We start from the raw sequence: 19308 nt of genomic DNA, 5'->3' as shown, positions 1-19308 counted from the left end.
TGATTCCCCTCGATAAACCCAATCTGCAAGAGGCATTGTACAGCGATGGATTTTCTTCTGAATTAGGCATTCAGCATGTGGCTTGAACGGGGGGAATTTAAGCTGAGTGCAGAAACTCAAATAGACTCTATTGCTCTTCATGCATGTTGTGTGTATGTGTTTGTGTGTATGTCTTACGCACATGAATAAACACTCTGTGGGGCTGATGGAAAATAGTTTCAGCTCTAACTCCTCATTTGATGCTAAGTAGAAATGCAGCGTGAATGAAAGGCTATTGATTTTATCTCTTTGTTGGGGTGAAAATCGACTGTCACTGCAGTTTTCTGACTAACATCGTGTACTACTTACATGGTCTGGAATGTAAGCTGCTAGCTACGCCTGCTTTAAAAATATTGTTGTAATGACTCAGGCTCTGGATTCAGTGACACCTCAAAACAGAGTGCAGCTCTACCTACCAAAGAACACAAAGTTGTTTGGCAGAAGTTTGTCTCTAAAACAACTTTTCAGAGGCAAAGTCTGTGGTCATTTAGTGAAGTTCCAACCCTGAATGTATTCTGTTTGCAGAATGCCAGCCCAGAACCAGGCCTCGAGGTTTATGACTAAATTATAAAACAAAGCATATTTTGGACTCTGGACGAACGCCAGGCTACCAGCAGCAATCATTACAAATACATCAGAAAAATTAGAGATGAGTCCGGGGAAAAGCAGAAGACATCTGTAGGATATCTGCACAGCCAAACAGAGTTCTGTGAAGTTTGACAATTGTAAGGAAAAAGCATCGCACCACTTCTGCAAACTTTGCCGTGTTTCCCGAACACGGCGATAATGTGCACATGTCAATGCCTTGATTTGTATGAACCCAACAGACAGCTATTAAATCGTTTCTGCAGCTGGTGACAGGCTTCCTGCTGCGAGGATAGACAGATTCACTAAACATAGGTTGACAGGCTTCTTTTTTCTTCCCTTTCTTTTATTCCGCTCTACTTTCTCTGTACTTCCCATGCACTATCCATCCATCAACCTCAACATACATCCCTCCCTCTGTTCTACCCTTGCTATGTTTCTCCCGTCTTTGTCCGACTCCTTCCCAACTTACTATATTTTTCATTACCATCTGTCCTCCCCTCACCTCTCTCGCACCCCGTTCTCCCTCATGCTCCCTCACACACGCCCCCCGTCCCCCCCTTCCTCCACCCAACTCTCCGTGTCCCTCTTCTTTAGCTCATGCAGCAGCAGGCAGCCATCATGGCAGCAAGCCACGGAGGTTACCTCACGCCCAGCGTGGCCTTCCCCACCACGCAGATCCACCAGATGGGGGCGCTCAACATCAACAGCCTCCCACCCACTCCCATGACCCCGGTGTCGGGTGAGTTTCATCAAGCCCTGGGTGAGCAATTAGTTTCATTCCCTTACCTCTTGTGAGTGTGTGTACATTGAGAGTGATGCAACGAGCAGGGTCTGTTGTATGCTTGCGTTAATGTCTGTTAGTGTGTGTATGTGAACGTGCTGGTGAGCTTGTTGTAGGTCAGCTTGTGTTTTTTTTTTTGATAATGTCTGTATGAATATGTGCGTGCGTGCGTTTGCGTATGTGCAGCGTGAGAACAACAAAGCTAGAGCTGCAGCTAGGCCAAGAGGAAATGGGCCTGCTTACTGGTAATCCAGAGTTATTCCACCAGAGAAAGAGACACAAATATGGAAAAATAGATTCAATGGGATTTGCATGTTTATGTTGTTTGTGAATGCAGAAGATATTTGGGGATAGTGGCAGCAGAAGAAGGAATACCAATAAGTAAGTTTACAGATAAGGCGCTAATTTCCCAGTAGTATTTTGACCTTGTGCTTTGAAGCACTCGTGCATGATCTGCATGCGGTTGGTTTTGTTTTCCATAACAAACAGCCCCTATGCAGATACATTACAGAGGAAGGGGAAGGACTTTGAAATACCTACCCACTGCATCGCATTTGCTTATTCAGCAGTGCTTCATTTTCCTTGAGACAGAGGAAACTTCAAGATTCTCCGCTCAACAAAAGCATGAGCCGAAATAAATAATACAGTATCCAAGTCTTTGTTGTGCCTCGCTCACCTACTTTGTCAACACTGCAGTATTGAGTTTTTAAGGTGATGACTTTGGTAACTTTAAGCCAATCAGTGTGAGCGAGCAATGCAACAAGGACTATTTTAGATTTTCTTTATAGCCATCATAGGAATTCAACTTCTTACCACAAACTTGCTGTGCTATATCAAATTCTCTCTGCACTGAGGTTCCTGTGGGGAAGAAAAATATTCTCTTAAGTTGGTATTCTGTTCACTTCTTCACCCACAGGCACAAAGAAAGGACAGTTTTATCGTACAGCCCCTGTTTGGCTCGGCTTTACTTACAGTCGGTCGGATTAAAATGAACAGGAAAGACGACGGACCAGGTGTGGAAATCAATGCGTCAGGACCCTTATTATTAATCACACACGTCTCCACCTCAAGCCAAACAAACACATGTACACACACAGTGAGATGATGGAACATGCCAGTGGACACACGTACATGCTGTATGTGTGCAGTACATCTGCAATAATTTTCAACATGGGGCAATATATCTAGAGAAGAGGCCCATTTGTCAAATATTCACGTTGATGTTTTCGGTGCAAAGTGTGCACTTTTGGGCGGGCATAATCAATCAGAGACAGTGATTAAAAGTGGAGCTCAGTCTTGCTGAGAAGCCTCTTATTTTGACGGGCAGAGCACTGACAGTATGGCAATTCAGATCTTTGTGTTCTGCATGCATACCTGTATTTTGCAACACAATAGTGCTGATGAAAGATAGTGCAACTGTATTGCAAGGGTGTGTGTGTGTGTGTGTGTGTGTGTGTGATTGTATTATTTGTGCTGCTTTTGTGTCCTTTTTTTAACTGTAGCCTCTCAGAAGCCAGAATCAGTGCCTTATTCTTAAGTGAAATATTGCTGAATTTTGTCAGATATTCAATAAAAGCCAAAACAAAACTACTTCTGTAAAGGCAATTTCATATCAGTTGCCAACGCCAAGATCTAGGAGCTTGGCTTCGGAGAAGAAAAAATACATTTGTGCTTCTGATTCGGGGACACGGAAAAGCGAAAGGAAGAGAAGTGAGCGCCTGTAAGTCTGTGAGTCAGACGTATGTGAAGTGGCGCCATTTTTCCGCGTTTGGACATGCTTCTGTGTAAGCTACAGCTGACTGATTACCTTTTATTATTGAATGAAATATATTATTAATCCTTGAGAGAAAGCATGGCTTTCGTGAATTGTCAAGAGCCATCATAAATATGAAATGTTTTATTTCCCCTTTCTTCATTCATTAATTTGAGTGTGGCTCCCAGCAGCTGCACGAGTGGTAGTCTAGCTTGCTGCTTTGGTATACACAGCTATTTTCTCTCTCTCCCTTTTCACACTTGTGGCTATGACTTATTTAGAGTTCATTGAAGGAATACATAACATTACTGGCAAGGCTGTCTGTATAAGTAGGCCAAGAGGCTCTGACACTACTGAGAGATTGTAGGATGTCTGCCATGAGTCAGTGGAATAATTCATTGTAATATCAGAATCTGTTTTTAGGGTCTGGGAGCAGAGTGCTTCTGTGCTTCGACAGAGGTGTAATTTATGCATTAAGTTGTCTCATCAACCAAATTAGAGCTCTAAACAAATCTATAAATTCTGGCATTTGCCAGCTGTGGCAAATGTACAAAAGCATGAAAGGTAGAAAGGTTAATGTCCCCTTTCCTTCTAAAACGAGAGCAATTGCCTATTGATGGCTCAAATAGCACCTTTCCGAATTACACACTCTGCTCTGCATTAACATAAAGCTCCAATAGTAGTCACCAGATGAAAAACCCTGCCTAATCTGGAGGTAAATGTGTGACATTAATCTTTTATTTAAATGATCGGTATAACCTCTGCTACATAAAAAAAAACCTTGTTTGTGACAGCAAGTCGAAGCACGGAGAGGCTCAGAGGTTAAGGGTGTTACTCTGAAAACAATGAGACATCCATTTGATCAACAGATGCAAAGCATTTAAGCTTGATGGTGCATAAGCCGTTTGCCAGATGGTTCAGCTGATTAGAGCATGTATCCTTACAATGATGCATGATGATGCTTTTTGAAAATAATGTTCACCAGGTGCCGCTCCCTGAGCGCTGCAGAAGAAATAAAAGTTAACAAAACAAGGGAGAGAGAGGCAGAGCTGGAAAAACAGGAAGAGAGAGACAGGGAGATAAAGAGGGTGAGGGAGGAGAGGAAGGGAGAGGGATGCAGATCCTGCTGGGTTATGCGTGGTGAGGAACACACAAGTGTCAAGGATGCTTTGTTCGGATGTGAGAAGTGTGTAATCAAAGTCACTCTAATGTTCTGTTGCATGGTGCTGCTCTGCGCTGAGGATGTACATGCACAAGTACATATTACACAAAATATACTGCAGATGCTCCGCAGTGAGAGACGACCCACTCACAGGCGGGCTGGATGTGCCACAACACCCCCGCTGGATTCAGGCATGGTTACACCATTAATGCAGAGCACCTCCGTGGTGACAAACACCGTGAAACTAATGAGCTGTTTGACACAGTGATCTTTCTCAATATGTGCACCTGTCCGCCACGATGCACACATATATGGTAAACAGACTTTTTTTAGATTTAATGGGATTTTTATAAACAAATACTAAGGCAAGGTAAGGTTAGAAGTTAATTTACCAAAAAATCAAATTAAAAAAAACAAAACAGCACTGCAGGTTGCAACGCAGTTCTGTATTCTTAACAGAGCCAGATGAAACATCTAGGGAAATGAACATCTGTGTCTAAAAGATGGTGTGACCCTCTCCATCTCACTCTGGTTGCTTTCTTTAAGATTTTCCTCTTCCCAAGATTGCTTTTACAATAATTCTATCTTCAAGGGCAAACATGCTCAGGTTCACAAAGGGCCACTGTCCCTCAGAAGTTTCCCCCTTTCAGTTTAAATCAGGCCTATTGCATCAGAATCATAACAAATCCCAGGAGCGAGAAGCAAGAAGGTACGCCTGTTCGTGGCACGCGCGGCGGCTTTCACGGAGCACAGCCGACGCTCGCCTCTCGGCAGGACCAAATCTGATTTGTGTAAGCAAAACTGAGCCTCGCACGAGCAGCAGAGCTTCACGAGCTGCCCAGCTGGTCTGCTCGGGGATCTGAAAGTCAGGCACATTGGTATGGTCAATGCATTGTGTGTACATGAGCCTCAAGAGCGAAGCAGACAGCATGAGGCTTATTTGTGTGGAAAGTTGTGTTGCCCAACATTGTATTTCATACTGAAGTTTAAAGGTCCAGGTTTCAGTCCACTCTTTACATTAACTGAAGGCAAATCACAAGACCTCATTACTTATTAGTGTTAATATAGTATGAATGAATTAAGATGTATTTTAATTCATCCATGTTCGGCTTCATCCACTCCCAACACTTCTTAGATCTTTCTTCCAAGACACTGCAGACCTGTGCATTACAGATTGTGGCTTCGCTCTTTATGTTCAGTTGAGTTGCATTTCTCCTCACAGCTTCCACTTTAAGATGATTAGATGTTTAGTGCTCTACAGGTGCTATGCATTGTCACTCGCAGATGGCTGAGCTCTTCGTTAGACGCAACGCAAATTATTGATTTAGTCTCAGCATTGACAGAATTTTTTTCTCAAGAACATTGTTGACTGGAAAAGGTTGTTTTTTCTAAGTTCTTATCTATTCATTTGTTGAGGCTAGCCTCGACCTCAGCCTTCAGCCGTTTATGTTAAATGGCTGAATAGAGAAGGGCTGCATGACACGCATAAAAATAAATACATTTAAAAAATCATGAAGTGGTTATTTTGGCAGATATTGCGACTGCGATGCGAGTCACAGTTATAGTGGGAATGCAAATTTTTGAATTTCATTTTCACTGAAATATAAAAACAAATTTTGACATCCAGTCTTTTTTTATCTCCATCAGATAAATGTCAAAATGCGTTGTGAGAGAAATCACCATAACTGACAGCGCCATAATAGAAATGTCCGATTCCGTCTGTTTATGTAAATGCCCTCAATGAGTACTGATGATGTGTGAGGGTTTTTTTGAAAATTGTTGAAAAGTTTATTTTCTTCCTCTGCTTCCATTGTGGGATGCGGCCATAGTCAGGCACCGCGACAGCGCCGCGATGGACAACTGCGGTCATTGCATGTTAAAAAACTGTGATGAAGAGGTGGAATGATTATATTGTGTGTGCCACCATTGACCATTTTAAGTGGTGGCCCGGAAATCGGCGGTGGCGGCCACCTCCAAAATGATTGTGCAGGAAAAACCCAGGAAAAAGAGTTTAAAAACCTCAGATAGTCTGTTTCTTCTGTGTGGGTGTGGTTTGAGCAGATCTGATTGACAGCGACCTTTCAACCGAGCAACTGTCATCAGATTCTGATGGCAGAAAACTGTGTTCATGTAGGAGTCCATCAGGCAGTCAGTCAAGCAGATTGACATAATAAGTTTTCATGGTTTAAAGTGGAACTACTTGGTTACTTTACATCCTACAAGCCTACAGCGTGTCTTAGATGACATTATTGGTTATCTAACGCCGAACAGATGACACCTCAGTCACATTTAAAAACTGTATTTTGCAGTTACAAATGTGACAATGAAACACGTTGTTTTGGAAATGCATTTTATCTGCTTCACAAATATTTATTAGCAATCTAAGGGGCCATTTTTCAAAGTCACATAGTTTTCTTGGTATCTTGGCTTGTGAAAAAGGTGCCCTTCCCATATTCAGATTTATTATTCAGACTTTAAGGACCCGACAGACATTTTCTCTTTGAGTCTAAATGCATCACATTTTAAATCAGTTAGATGAAAGCATCTGTTTTGAGTGCTTATTGCTTGCTCCAGTGAAAGACAGTCCTTGTGCTGGTAATGACTGCACTCTCCAGTGTGGGTATAGCGTTCCTCGTTGATTTGAATGTATAATTAGCATAATAAATACTTCTGTCGCATTTGAAGACTTCTTTCGCGAAGCAATCATCGCAAGGAGCAAATCAACAGTTTTCCCCTCCACGAAACAGCCTGCATTATGAATATGAATTCTGCTTCCACAACATAAATATACAGTATGTGACACACACACATATATATACTGTTTAGCAGTGCAGGCTTCTTTCTTGCAGTAATAAGAATGGAGAAGTGATAGTTAAGAGCTCGGTGTATAGAATATGTAATCTGCCGTCCCATTGCTTTGTATTCGCCCACGCCGGAGTGGGGAACAACATGTCATTATTACAGGCCAATACACGGCGCGCGCACTGACAGCCACGTGTGCATCTGCAGTATTGTGTGTGCATTGTAAACAGGCTATGAATACAATTTCCCACAATGCAAAAACTATGTGTCCACTGAGGTATAAAATGAAAATGTCTTGTTATTTTCTAGCTCAGGATTGTAGGAAATACTTCGCCATTTCAACTAAGGAGAATATTCTCAGGGCTGCTTGTGGTGGATATTGCACCTTGGTGACAGTGAGGATAAACATAACGACTCTCTCTCTCATGTAATCATTGTTTTATTGGCCATGGTGCTCCTTATTGTCATTACCACATATCATACACCCATTATGTTATCCAGTTCATAATCCAGCTACTGTGCTATGGTGGTTTTTTTACCATTCAGTTTAACTTACTGGTGGTGTAATGTGCCTGAAGACAACTAATCCTCAAGTACAAATTCTAGGTACTTGAGTATTGCTTTTATTATAAAACTGAAATACGTTTTACTCGACTACGTTTGACAGCTGTAGTTACAAGTTACTTTTCCATTTACAATTTCTCATACCCTTTCCGTCTAGTAAAAACCATGTATCACCAAACGCATCAAACATGTGATAATCTTATAGAATATGATGCACTGCTCTAAATAAAACTAGTAGGTAGTTAAAATGAGCTCACCATTAAACATCCACAGCAGTAAAATGCAACACACACATTAATGCAGCAGTAATATTGAACCAAAAACGTCTTATATAACAATAAAACACAAAACAAGTAGAACGTTTTTTTCCGCACAATGACCATTTTTCCTTTCGATACTCTACATTGTGCTGATAATATTTACACACTTATACTCACAGGTGCAAAATGTAAGAATTACTGGGACGATTTAGGCTTCAGCAGCTAGAAGATCTGAATACTTCTTTCACCAATGGGTGTTGTGTATAAATGTTTCATGGCTACAATATAAATGCTGTCTTTATTACACCTATGATTCTTATGCTCATTCCGCACTGTGACATTTCCAGTATGATAACCTGACTGGACTCGGTGGCCCCAATCTGTTATTTCTGTCATGCGCGCTCCTCTACAACAGATGTCACGTCATACTGCTGACCCCAGAGCATATGTAATTGCATATAAGTTGGTCCACACCACCACCTACTACTACCACTGCTACTCCTACTATCACTACAACTGCTACGCACACATAGACGTGCACTCCCACAGCACTGCTAAGCCTCGGAAAATGAATTTGCCTGATGATGGAGAGGGTGCATTATCTGGCGGTACAGTAGAGTGCGTGTGGCCCGAGCAGACTAGCTGTCTCTAGCCCTCAGAATAGGAGCGGCAGTCTCCTGGGTCCTCGTAGGAGAATGGGCTGAAGCTGCAGTCTAATTCATCACAGCTCCGCAGGAAACAAGCAATCGTGGGGAGGCTTCAGGGAAAAAAAGGAAACCGGTGCAAAAGACACAACAGCTCTCGCTGGACCCGAGCAATTCCCCTGGTCACTGCAGTTGCTGGCCTGACTGTCAGCCTCCTCATGACTTTAATGCTGAGGCAGGGCGAGGAGAGGGTAAAGAAAAGGAGAGAGAAAATGTAGGAAAAGGAGGATAAAAGCAATTCCATATGGATATGTAGATGATATTGCTCAGTGGTGGGAGGTTTCGGCATTTGATGTGCAGCATATTTACAGTGGCATTAGCATAAATCTCGGAGCATGTTACGCGTATACTGGATGTGATTGTTTACCCTATCTGGACCACCTCTCGCATGAGGTTCTTTACTCAGGCACCAGATTGCGGGGATATGGCATGCTGGAGGGTTTCCGTGACAACCTGGGCTTTCTGTCCAATCAGGGGCGAGGGTTTCCAGATTGAGAGGTGGTCCTCAGGGGAGCTGTACTTCAACGAGCTCGGATGCTTTGCCACGGAGCAGCCCCTTTTAGAGAGACCATCACACAGTGAGATTCTGCTCAGAATGGGTACTTTGATGTTCCCGGCATAATTGGAAACACTTTCCAAAGGAGGGTCTTTTTAAAATGCATTGAATGAGAGAGGACAGGGAGCATCCAATTTCAGTTCCACTCATGAAGCATCCTGCAACTGCCTTTCAGGCGTGTGCCGTATACAGTGCGTTATGACCCACCCATTTGTCAAACTGCCAACTGTTGTTATTCCGTCTCTTTTTTTATGATGTGTAAAAGTAAGAGGCATCTTTGTGTTTTTGCTACCTGCTCGTTCAAGCAGATCTCCCTCTGTAATCTCCTTCTATTTAGTCCAGATCTTTTTCCTTTTTTTTTACCCTCTCTCAGAAGTTGCATAGTGGTTTCATCATCTTGAGCAGTAGGAGCCAGCGGGGTATCGCACAAACACTACGGACAGGCTCATTTTTCACAGGTTGACTTCCCAGCTCTCCTGCAGGATGTGTCACGACTAACGGCGGATATGTGACAGACTCACGTCGCACCCGTGTCCTTGCATTAGAGACGAGATGTGTGTGTGTGTTTGTGTGTGTGTGTGTGTGTGTGTGGATTGTGTTTTTGTGCAAGTGTTTAAGTGTAGATCTGCCTGTGCTGGGATACATGAGCAAGTGATTACTCTCTGTACACAACATGAAAGCATGCCTCTGTGTACACTTACCTACACGGTTTTACAGTATCGTGTAGAGCTACAAAGTCCTCGCGTACCAGTAACAGTAAACCTGTTTTCCCAGCAGGCCTCAGTTCTCCACCAGCCAACATCACCACCTCCGCCGTGCCCAGCATCGTCACGCCCATCGTCAACGGATTCACCGGCATCCCTCATCAGCCCAACGGACACCCCGCCGTGGAGGCTGTGTACACCAACGGCCTGCCGCCCTACTCCACCCAGAGCCCCACCGCCGCTGACACCCTCCAGCAAGCCTTTACCGGAGTACAGCAATACACAGGTGTGAGACAGGAATGCTCTGTTCACTATGGTGAGATTTACAATACAAAACAATACGGCGTTAATGCTAAATGTGTCAGCTACGGGGGAATTACTGTGAGGTAACTACTAGCTGAGCGTCGGGCTGTATGTATTCAGATAGTGTAGGACTGAACATCACAGAGCCTTTGATTACACATGTTCTGCTTGTGTGATCGACCTTAAGCATCCTTGACACCATTCTCCGTGGGATCCCCAGTTTTACACTCGTTCTCCCTCCCTTTCCCCTCCTTTCTCTCCACCTCTCTGCAGCGATCTACCCAGCCACCACGCTGACTCCCATTGGCCAGACACTGCCCCAACCACCCCAGGTCATCCAGCAGCAGCAGCAGAGAGAAGGTGAGGGTGAGAAAACATTATTACTTTTTACACTTCACACACGCCTCATCCCGTGTAATAGACATATAAAAAAAAGACGAGCATGAAAGCAGAATGTTGCTTTAGCACTGTACACACCTCAATCTGTGTAAATCATATAGAAAGAACGTGAGTTCGAGAGACGAATATTACTTTAGCACTGTACACATCTCATTCTCTGTAATAGATAAATAGTAGAACGGTTGAGAGAGCAGTTCAGGTCTCATCTTAGGTAGAAGATATATAAAGCATGAGGAATACAGAACAATGTTCATAAGACTTTATTATACTGTACACCTCGAAGAATGTGTTTTTTTCACAAGTAATAATTAAAGCTTGTGTAATAAAACCCCTCAGTGTGAGAACAGTAGCACTGCAACCCAGATGGAAAAACTAAAATTTATGAAAATGTAAAAGTTAAGTTGGAAGAAAATGTGGAAGCTGACTTGAATATAAAGTAACGCACAGTGTGATTTTCCACTTACATGACTGGCAGGTTTAATCAATAATAATACATTCAGGTTGTATTGAAGTTGTGTAACTCTCAGTTGGTAATTAGTAGGTATTGGCTACGTCTTAAATTGAAATTTTAGAAATAACTGTGTCCGACAGTAGGTGTAAAAGTATGATTGAATGTCGCAAGAAGCAATCAAGCCCTCATCATATAAAAGACAGGTTTGACATCTTTTTAAAAAAAAAATCTTTTTATTAGTTTTGCTCAGGTGAATCCATGTAGATTCAAAAGCCCAGAAGAAAACTAACTGTGCAATATGTTTCAAATGTAATGGGGAGCAAAGGGCAGCTGTCAGGAAGGTGCAGGTTCCACGAGCAAAATCAAAACTTGTCATCAACACGGCCGATTTTTGCAGGAGTCTCCCTATTTTTAAACCTTTCTCCCGCTGTGAGCGTGCTCCAGCCCTCCGCCCGCTCAGTTTGCCACTGAAAATTGTCGAAACAGGTCCTAGGAAGAGAAAATACCCTTTTTTTTATATTTCTCTCAATTTTGGTGCAAGACTTACCCCATTATTGGCTTTTGTTAAAGGTAGGCAAGAAAATCTCCCTCTTTTTCACAGTGAAATGTTGGCAGGAATGTGTCATTCCACGAACCTGAAGTAAAAAGAAGTGAAGAACATGGGACCAATTTAACTTTATTATCTAAACATCATATAAAATGCACATTTTCAGGTTAATATTTTTATTTTGGGTGTCTACTAGAAAGGGTTTACAGGTTTTAACGTTCAAACAACACATTCTTCTTCTCATACTGTCTATTGCTGCAGCACCTAAATTCGCTTTGGCTGTGCTGGGGACATGACTGAATTGTTGTAACATAACAACTTTATGGAAGCGCTGAAGTTACTTAATACTTTCACAGTATTGATATAGCACCTAGACCTGCTTTATAATTTAAAAAGAATGACAGGAAAATAACTTTCCACAATATGAAACATATGGGGGGGTGATTGCTTTTGCAGCCCACTGATCAAACTACAGATAGTTGCTAGTTGAAGAACATGATCTATCATCTGGAGTTAGTCTTTCATATTCTCATCTAATCTGAAAATCTGGTTGAAATTAAAATAGAAATATTGAATTCCCTCTCAATATCTACATAGCATCAGCAAATCAAAGCGAAAAACTTTTCAATTAGTTTTTGTGTGTTTAAGAAGAGTTATGCTTTAGCGCTGATAATGTCACAGACAGTCCTGAAAATCTTTTTCCTCTTATCTTGATTTAGTCGACATGAAAGACTGCGTAGATCAAAATGACACATTCACAGCTCTCAAACACTCTCTCTCTCTCTCTGTCTCTGTATCCAGGTCCCGAGGGGTGCAACCTGTTCATCTACCACCTGCCACAGGAGTTTGGAGACAATGAACTCATGCAGATGTTTCTGCCCTTCGGCACCGTCATCTCCTCTAAAGTCTTCATGGACCGGGCAACCAACCAGAGCAAGTGCTTCGGTGAGTTAGTTACCAAGTCAAAGATGTCTCTATAAGAATATGTACGTTTCTACTGACTCCTACGTAGATAAAACTTTGGGTGTTAAATTGTATTTGTTGGTCGTTCTTTTTTTAGCCACCAACTTAAAAATAAGTCTGGATGCACAGGCCTCTACTAAAATGACTTCACTACCAATTTGAATCAATAGTTTTTAATGAAATGTACAATTGATGATTTGCACAAAACAAGAGTTGTTTTTGCAGTCGGATCTCTTGTTGTTTTTCAGACATTTGTGGGTGTTGTGTAAGAAACTCACAGCTGAGGTGTGAAGCTTCGCAGTGTAAGCTACATTTTCACAATAATGGAAGTCTTTATTTTCATATTCCAAACCCAACGAGAGACATTTGTTATGAAGAAACAAACATTTGTTTAGGTGCTGTAGATCTTAATGATGTTAGACAGCAGCCAGACACATAGGACTGAATGATCTTACCCCTGACTGACTGACCTGAATTTGCATCTTGATGACTGTTGTGTTTTCGCGTCAGTGTGCTATAGAAGGGGGAAAAAAAAAAGGTGCTGAATACATTGTTGCAGAACTAGCGATGATGCAGTCGATCAGAGCCCATGTCCTTTTTTCTATTTGGCAGCTGTGTGACCTGAAGACCTCGAGGTGCTGTATCAGCATCCACATCACCGTTCTGTAACCCCAATATCTGTCAATACCCTCACTGCAGAGGCTGATTCACACACCTCCACGCCTCCCGTCCCATTTAGCTCCGTCAGCCTACACACAGCAAGCAAGCCCCGGGGCTTATACAAACTTTGAGGAGGCAGGCAGGGGGATGGCGGCGGGGGGGGGGGGGGGGTTGGAGGAAGGCAAAGGACAATTATGGATCAGCATTTGTTTTCACTTCAGGGAACCGCAGAACCCTGGGCAAAATTGATCGCAGGTCCCGTCTCCCTGGGGGGACTTAATAACATATAAATTCATGAAAGAAGAGCTATTTGCAGTATTGATGTACACACTATGCATTTACAACATAATGTTAGGCCTGGGGAAGGAGGGAGCACACTGGTGTAATTAATCTAGAAAGGAGAAAGAGGGGATAAACTTAGATTGATGGTGTGCAAAAGACAGGGAAACAGAGAGAGAAAGCACTTGTAATGTGTGACAGGACTGAGCAGGAGGGCTTAGAGCTTTAAGCCTGCGCCTCGTCTCCATCTCCATCTCCGCTCCAAGCCCGAATGTGTTAACCTGATGGTGGGTTAGGAGGTCACCTCCTTTCCCTGCCTCCATACTGTCTTCAGACTCGCACTCAGCCCTCCTCGGCACAGCCCAGCCTTCACCCTAATGGGCCAACCCATAGCCGAGCGGGCCAGCGCAGACATCTCTCCCAGGTGGCTGTGGACGTGGAGAGGCTCCTGCTGTTTTTCATGGGTCATCGACTGTTCCTAATGACACCACAGACACAGGGGAGCGCATCAAGAGGAGACACACTCCACTGCAGTTTCTGGTCACTGAATCCTCAAGGCTTTTATTTTTACACATGATGAAAACAGGATGTTCAGCATGGATTTGAGGAGTGGTGCATCTCCAAAGACTTGTCTACTCATGATGAACTATGTTTGCTCTTGTTTTGCTCGAACTACTTCACGCACTGACTGGTGCTCATTCATGAAATTGTGTATTTTGGGCGCTTTTGTGGGATGTCAGAGAGCTATGTTTAGAATGATAGTATAAAGTTAAAAACAGAGCAATTTTATCGGGGTGACCTGATAATTTTACTGATTAACGATGGACTTGATACTGATCACAGTTTCACAGTCCAATCCCTCTTTGTTACTGTAATTTAACAACAAACGTAACTATTTATGAGATAAGTGACTATTTACATCTTGTTATAATGCAATGAACCCTCCAACTTGCATCCTGTCCTAACCCTCAAATTCTGATGCCTCCCTCCCCCTACGTGCCCCAGTGAAAGATCACACAACAGCTTGATATTACATCTCTTCCAGACAAAAACTGTCTACCACCAGACAACATCACAAGAGTGATGCCCTCTGACAGTTACACTCTCTCACCTGTTGCACCTGGAGTCTGGAGTTATTTTAGCTGCCGCAACAGTTGCTGTGAAGTTGTGCAACACAATACCAACACGCAGCTGTACACTGCAGACGTATTAAACTCCTGTTTTTAAACAACTTTATAGCTCACTGTCACAGGCTCTGAGCATTTGGCGCTGCCTGCCTCAACAGCGCCATCTAGGCTCTTTCAGGAGGTAGACAGGACACTGAGAGATATTTTTCTTTATGTCTCTCACCTTTTTTTTTTTCCAGCAGTCTTATCATCTCTAGATATAGACTTCTTGTTACATTAAAGGCACTCATAACTGTCTTAATTCTCAATCAGGCAAATCTGCTCTTGTGTTTTCACAGGCTTCGTGAGCTTCGACAACCCTGCTAGTGCACAGGCAGCTATTCAAGCCATGAACGGCTTTCAAATTGGGATGAAGAGGTTGAAAGTCCAGCTAAAGAGACCGAAGGATGCCAGCCGCCCTTACTGACACAGCCTACTTTCAGTATTCATTGCAGCAGCACAGGTGAGCCTGTCAGAGCCCCGTCACCGGTTCAAGATTTAGATGCTCGACGTTGTTTCTGTTGAAGCTGAAGATTTATCTCCGGTCCTAAGAGTCTGGCATGTTGATGTAAGAGCTTATAGTTTTCTTTAGTATTAAATTTACCTTCTGTTCAGTCAGTGTAAAGCTAAATCGTTTAACGTCTCCGGAGATTTCCTGTCTTCACTTATAGAAACTATAAGGCTTGATTTCATATGCGGCACAGCAGGAGGATTAATTATAGGAAAATCTGTCATCATGGTGATTGACAAAGATTGATTGGTGTGCCACTGTGGGTTAGCTCTCTCCAGACCATTACACTGATATAATAGAGCCATATTGAACTGTCCAAAGTTTAAAGAAATGGATCTTTGGAATGACAGTTTAATGAGCAGTGAGATCTGAAAATTGCCTTTTTTTCCCCCTTCTTCTTCTATTTTTCAGGTTTTAGAGGACACGTGAAGTTATCTCGGAGGAGTTAAACTTTTTTTCTTTGAAAGCAAAATATGTTTTAAAAAAATCAACACATAAGGAATTTTTTGAAGACATATCAGCATTTACTTATGAAGATATAGGTTATGGCAGAAGAAGAAGAGGAAGAAGAAGAAAATGAAGAAGAAGAAGAAGAGGAAGAAGAAGAAGAAGAAGACGCGAAAAGAGGAGGAGGAGGAGGAGGAGGAGGAGGCGCTTCACCGGGGGACTTAACAGTAACAGATGGCACAGTGCAAGAACGACGCGAAGAAAAAAAAACTGAAAAAAGATGTGATGAGACTGAACAACAGAACTTTTTTTCTTGTTGAGACTTGAATTGTTAATTAAGCAACAAACTAACAAACAAAAAAGCAGCAACAACAGATAGATTTCTATATACATATTATATACACATATATATAAGGAAAGAGGCGCTTGTGGCTTTTACTGTACTGGACAAATGAGGGTTAAAACTTGAAGATCAAGAAACACAGTGGAAAAAAAGAAGCTATTCTATACGTCCACTGACAGACTTTCTTTCTCTTTCCCTCTTTCTCTTATTCTCTCACCGTCTCTCAGCAAGCGCAGAACTATGACTCTTGGAGGTCACTGAGGTTTCCATTAACAACAGTAGAACTGCAAATCTTTCACCCCTAAGGGACCAAAGGACCAAACATTTTTATTGTTCTGAACAGTAATATATAGTATTAATGATACTAATACTACAAACTACTACTAATAATATTACAAGTTAAACTTAAGAAGAAATACTAGCTTCAGGTTGAAAAAAAAGAGGAAAGGGGGTTTTAGTTTCTTTTCCTTTTACATTTATAGCTACTGGGTTTGAGGATATTAAAACAAAACAGAAAAAAAAATGTATAAAAAAAATAAAGCTATACTAATTTAGTGGCGTAGAATATGTGGGATAGACATTGATTCGGGCATGTTCAGATGTGTTCATTTGCCACTCATTGCATTCATCGCAGCATTTCATCTCGGAGGTGCGATCTTACTGAAGAAAACTGTCTTGTAGTGCCAAAAAAGTGACACAATAACAGCCTCTCAAAGCCAAACATGACCGATCCGCGCTTTATTCTGTTCCTATCAGCGCGCAATTGAGGCAAGAGTAATTCCATGTCATCATTAAAGCCTTGATATTACAGATAATCTGACCATAAAGCACTGTGGTAAAAGTGCCACCCGGCTGAGCTGGAGACGCCGCAGTAAAAAAAAAAAAAACGGGGCAGCATCTGTAACTGCTTAATAAAATATACAAATGAGCCTGACAGCAGTTGTAAAAATTTCCATCGGCGTGTCACAGTGGTCCCTGCCGGGTCGTGCCCTCTCCCGCTGCCAAGCTCCTCCAGCTGCTCTCAGCAGGCGAGAGCAACACTCCTCTCTCTCTCTCTCCTCTCTCCTTCTCCCTCTCTCTCTCTCTCCTCACCTCACCTCCAAGTGCCAGCATCTCTCTCTCTCTTAATAGGGACCATCAGCTCACGGGGGCCGAGCGCTAACCCACAGCATAATTAGGATAATGATAATATTGATCAGATGGGGAGCAGCACCGCGGGGCAAGAGATGCACAATCAATTACACATTGGCATTTTGAATGAATTGACTGAGTGACAGAGTCCATTTTTCTCTCTTTCCAACCCTGTCGCTCTACTGTCCACAGTCTCGGCGGGGACCCCCGATTCTGAGCACTTAAAACTATGTCATGTTCGCGGAGATACTGAAAGGTTCAGAGGTTTACGTGGCTGTGACAGGATGTGTATATAGTATTCAGACCGTACGAATTCTTCAGTGAAGAGCAGCTGTATATTTTTTTTTTTCTCCAAAGGGTATAATAGCACAGTGAGAGCTTGTACACGGTGAGAAACAGCCTGGCATTACCAGCCTTAGGAGGTCAAATTAAGAGCAAAATGATCCATCAATTAGACAGCAGCAGGCCTGTAAGTGTAGCCGCTACAGCTGCTGCTGCCTCGACGAGACGACAGCTTACCATTAGCGCCGGTCACACATGGCTCCTATACAGTGTGGTCACGACACATCACGCAGTATCAGATGTGATTAATGAACTAAAGTAGCATCTTCTGTGGTGCCGCTTTAAAAAAGGCAGAGACGGCATGTCCGAGATGAAATCTGTATTTTTCTGAGTTCGTTTGCTTTTTTTTAAAAACCCATTTCACTCTCAGATTTGTTGACATCCACTCACATCTTTTAATTTGGAGTTTTTTGAGTTTGCTCCGAAGCAGCTTCCCCCTCAGGACTCTGTGAGACCTCACCGCGCCGGTCACCGCTGTAAACTTTAGACACATCAGCGCTCCAGTCATCAAAATGCTGTCTCTACGGCCCCATCCACTCATGTAGACTCCTCTACTACGCCTCTGCAGTCTGGTGCAACAAATGTTACCATTACCAGAATGGCTTCCCAGGTCATGATGAGTGTATCCTATAGTTTTACTTTGGCTCAGCCTCTTTATTTGTACGATTACTGCTTGACAGGACCAGTGTTATGTGGAAGGGGGTGTTTAATTTCCAGGAGACACTCGTACAGTTATATTACTCTGTTGCAGGGAATACTAAGATGCTTTAAAAATGCCTTTTCTTATCATGAATTGCCAAATTATGCAAACATATCCACTGCATTTCCTTATCCTTAACACTTAAAATATGTGCCAGATTCCTTGAAAACTGAAGATAGTTTCTTATAAATACGTTAGATTTCAGTCAATATTGATCGGTAGGAAGACAAATAGATTATGTGATGTCTTATAACCTTGTAGGAGGAGGGTCAGTCCAGGTTGTGATGATATAGAGTAGGGTTTTCCAGTGAAAAGGTTAGGTTTAATATATTTGCAGGAAGACAGCTTCTTTCCCCCCTGGTTGAGTTACTGTTAGTTTCCTCTCCCCTGTCAGGGCCCAGCAGCTTTAGGTAGCTGTGATATATGCTCCCCTTTCCTCGGGCCATACAGGGCCTTATAAACCCACTCAAAAAATCTTTTCTTATGGGATTTCTACTGGGGAGAGTTTATTAAATAATTAAAATCAAATTAAATTTGGCCTTCACAACAGCTTGGGTAATGCAAATTAAAGATGCCAGCTGTGGCTGAAATGTAATGAGTTTGAAAAGATGTTGAGTTAATTTCATTCTGCCGAGGAAAGAAAAAATGAAATTTGATCGAACGCAATTAAAACAGTTGAAGGTTTGCGGATGGAGACGGTTTTAGTGTAGTGCATAAGCCTGAATATACATATCTACTGTGAAATTCAGAAAAGGGAAAGGGAAGTAATGAAATGACTGGAATCTGAGAGGATAATTGAGTTGAACAATAATCAGAACTGACTGAATATCCACTAAAATAACGACAGGAAATAGCAGCGCCGACTCCAGTAGGGTTATAATTAAGCTGCATGCGAACAAACTAACATTTATCTTCTACATTTTTTTTCACTTTTGCATCTATTTTTTATCATTTTTTTTAATATATATATATTTATCATCCTGCCATGGTGCCCTTTCAACCTCTGAGCATGCTCAACGGGGCTGGGAGGGTTAAAGATTATGATTATGGTACTACTCGTATTAACAATATGATTCTTTAACTATGGTTTGAATGCTAAGGATAGTAGCTTATTATAAATATGAAATCTGTATATTATGGAAAAATCAGCACA

The 19308-nt window shown here is 42.3% G+C and overlaps 1 protein-coding gene across 14 annotated transcripts in view; it reads left to right on the top strand.

Moving 5' to 3' along the window:
- The window catches only part of celf5a (cugbp, Elav-like family member 5a), a 192124-nt gene extending 173379 nt beyond the window's left edge, over window positions 1-18745 (top strand). For 2 of the 14 annotated variants that reach the window (XM_084354973.1, XM_084354976.1), the window contains exons 7-12: window positions 1222-1387; window positions 9984-10229; window positions 10490-10576; window positions 12415-12558; window positions 14981-15144; window positions 15604-18745. In XM_084354973.1, the coding sequence (XP_084211099.1) occupies window positions 1222-1387; window positions 9984-10229; window positions 10490-10576; window positions 12415-12558; window positions 14981-15108 (771 nt within the window). In that variant the 3' untranslated portion in view covers window positions 15109-15144; window positions 15604-18745. Of the gene's footprint in view, window positions 1-1221; window positions 1388-9983; window positions 10230-10489; window positions 10583-12414; window positions 12559-14980; window positions 15145-15603 lie in introns of all 14 variants that reach the window. The other 12 variants (XM_084354975.1, XM_084354968.1, XM_084354977.1 and 9 more) reach the window with 11 other exon arrangements.
- Window positions 18746-19308: the final 563 nt, after the last annotated feature.

This window comes from Pagrus pagrus (assembly GCF_965226575.1).
Source record: "Pagrus pagrus genome assembly, chromosome: 6".
NCBI classification, from domain to species: Eukaryota; Metazoa; Chordata; class Actinopteri; order Spariformes; family Sparidae; genus Pagrus; species Pagrus pagrus.
This window is presented reverse-complemented; position numbering and strand designations above follow the sequence as displayed.